Source organism: Myotis brandtii, unplaced genomic scaffold (assembly GCF_000412655.1).
Source record: "Myotis brandtii unplaced genomic scaffold, ASM41265v1 scaffold231, whole genome shotgun sequence".
NCBI classification, from domain to species: domain Eukaryota; kingdom Metazoa; phylum Chordata; class Mammalia; order Chiroptera; family Vespertilionidae; genus Myotis; species Myotis brandtii.
In genome coordinates, this window is record NW_005358689.1 from 1,873,869 (window position 1) to 1,876,415 (window position 2,547).

At 66.0% G+C, this 2,547-nt stretch overlaps 1 protein-coding gene and 1 long non-coding RNA gene across 2 annotated transcripts in view; one reads left to right on the forward strand and one right to left on the reverse strand.

Annotated features, from left to right (window-relative positions):
• Positions 1–2,541, forward strand: part of EPHX1 (epoxide hydrolase 1, microsomal (xenobiotic)) — an 11,258-nt gene extending 8,717 nt beyond the window's left edge. The window contains exons 7-8 of the mRNA XM_014539963.1: positions 1,486–1,611; positions 2,242–2,541. Coding sequence (XP_014395449.1) covers positions 1,486–1,611; positions 2,242–2,443 — 328 coding nt within the window. The 3' untranslated portion in view covers positions 2,444–2,541. The remainder of the gene's footprint in view (positions 1–1,485; positions 1,612–2,241) is intronic.
• LOC106726155 lies at positions 1,020–1,479 on the reverse strand. The gene is made up of 2 exons (XR_001362185.1): positions 1,255–1,479; positions 1,020–1,212 (listed from the first exon to the last, which is right to left on the reverse strand). It is a non-coding gene; the product is annotated as an uncharacterized LOC106726155 (long non-coding RNA).
• Positions 2,542–2,547: the final 6 nt, after the last annotated feature.

Genomic DNA, 2,547 nt, shown 5'->3' on the forward strand with positions numbered 1-2,547 from the left:
CCCAGCACCCCTTCCTCACCCATCACCCACCTCTCCACCCTCACTGTGCGGAGCCCCGAGTGAGGGTCCAGCAGAGATAGGCCTGGGGGAGCAGCTGCTCCAGGAACCCGGATTTCCTCAAAGGCAGGAGGGCAGAGGCTGTGGGTGGCACTGAGTGAGGGGTGGGACCCTCCAAGGTGGCAGCTGGAATTCGAGAGCACGGGTTCATGAGGGACCCATCAGCGGGTCTGCAGACTCGGGGTCCAGGGGGCAGAAGGCGGCCACAGGGGACACGGAAGGGGTGTCATGGAGGCTGGAGGGTCCGGGGTACAGTGGGTGGTTATTCCGGTGGTGAAGGGTGGAAGCTGGTGGGGTGGGTGAGGGGTGGGGAGAGTAGTGGGGAAAAGTGGGGGCCCAGAAGGCACAGCCAGTGGGCGCCAGTGGACAGGGGAGGCCATAGAGGGCCCGGGGAGGGGCCTGGACGCGGGGGGGAGGGGTGAGGGAGCCCAGCACCAGGAGAGGGAGGGGCTTTCCAGGGTCCACAGACCACGTGCTCCGACACTGAGAGCCAAGGTCTGTCTCCTCCTGGAGTGGGGGGCCCCCTGGGGGGCCCTGCGGCCGGGGGGCCGGCCTGCTCTGCAGCCCCAGCCTGGAGAACAAAAGGGGTGTCTCACGCTGAGTGGGGACCTCTGGGGGCCCATGGCTCCCTCCTGGGGTGACCCAAGTTTGGCAGGAGGCACGTGAGCAAGCTGGGGGCTGGTGAATAAAAATGCCCTAGCAGCCCGGCCGGCGTGGCTCAGTGGGTGAGCATCGACCTAGGAACCAGGAGGTCACGGTTCGATTCCCGGACATGCCCGGGTTGCAGGCTCCATCCCCAGTTGGGGGCGTGCAGGAGGCAGCCGATCCATGATTCTCTCTCATCACTGATGTCTCGCCTCTCTCCTCTCTCTCTCCTTCCTCTTTAAAATCAATTAAAATATATTTAACAATAAAAAAATGCCCAGATCTGCTGGTTCTGCCCTCCTGCTCCTGGGGCCAGACTGGGCAGGCCCTGGGCTCTGAGGGATGCCAGGAGGCAGGGTCTGCTGAGGGCCTAGCAGGGGCACTGCCATCTGAGGATGGAGCAGGGCGGCCTGTACTGAGGACACAGGAGTGGGCACCGCCTCTGAGCAGGGGTGCAGCATCCTGCCGCAGACCCCTGGACCCCCCGTGGTGACCAGCTCAGGGAGGGACCTCCTGGGTGGAAACTCGGGGGGCGAGGAGGGGGGGAGGGACTGGCCGAGACCACCCAGGAAGACGGTGAGAACCAGCCAGCCGGCCTCCCAGGTGGTGGGCACTCTGCACTCATTCCCTGCCATCGTGGTAGCCGGTGACGCTGGCCAGCCTGTGGCACGGGGACCCCACCCCCACCGTGCAGGGAGGTCTGAGGAAGGAAGCCGGATGGGCACGGGGCCTGGCCGGTGCTCGCGGCCAAGAGGGGCAGCTCTTGTTTGTGGTCCTTCCCAGGAAGTTCTCCCTGGACGACCTGCTGACCATCATCATGATCTACTGGACCACGGGCACCATCACCTCCTCCCAGCGCTTCTACAAGGAGAACATGGGCCACAGCTTCCTGAGCGACCGGCACCAGCGGTGAGGCCCCCTCCCCAGGCAGGGAGCAGGGGCAGGGCCTGCTCTTGAACTCAGAAAAGGACAAGACAGCCTGGCCTGCGGGGCACTGGGCGTGGAGGGTGAGGGCGGGGTGTCCCGAGAAATCCCTCTGCCTTTAGAATCAGCGCCCAGAGGGAGCCCGGGGCCAGGGTGCTGGGACCTCCGCGTCACCCTTTCCTAATCTCATCGGAGGACCCTGGGGACAGCAAAGGGGGGGGACGACGAGGTGGGGAGTGAGGCTGTCCCACCCCACCCTCCAGCCTGGGCAGCCCTTCCAGAAAAGAGGGTTCTTCGTGGATTGGAACCGAGGGGGGTGGCTTATGACACCCCCGCGAGCCCCCCGCCACACCCAGAGGAAGCCCGGGCCCCCGGGGCCAGGGTGCTGGGATGGCCGCGTCACCCTTTCCTGATCTCATCAGAGGACCCTGGGGACAGCAAAGGGAGGGAGGGGGTCCCACCCCACCCTCCAGCCTGGGCAGCCCTTCCAGAAAAGAGGGTTCTTCGTGGATTGGAACCGAGGGGGGTGGCTTATGACACCCCCGCGAGCCCCCCGCTCGGGGGGGACAGGCTGCCGGCCGAGCCTACCCCTCAGTGGGACCCTTGTCCGACCAGGATGAAGGTCCACGTGCCCACGGGCTTCGCTGCCTTCCCCTGTGAGTTAATGCACGTCCCAGAGAAGTGGGTGAAGGTCAAGTACCCGAAGCTCGTCTCCTACTCCTACATGGCCCGCGGCGGCCACTTCGCCGCCTTCGAGGAGCCGGAGCTGCTGGCCCAGGACATCTGCAAGTTCGTGGGGCTGGTGGAGCGGCAGTGACCTCGGAGCAGCCCCTGCCCTGGGGGCGCTCCCTCGTGGACACCTGTCCCTTTCCTGCAAACACCCCTCCCCTCCGCCGCCCCCCTCCACCGCCACCCCCACCC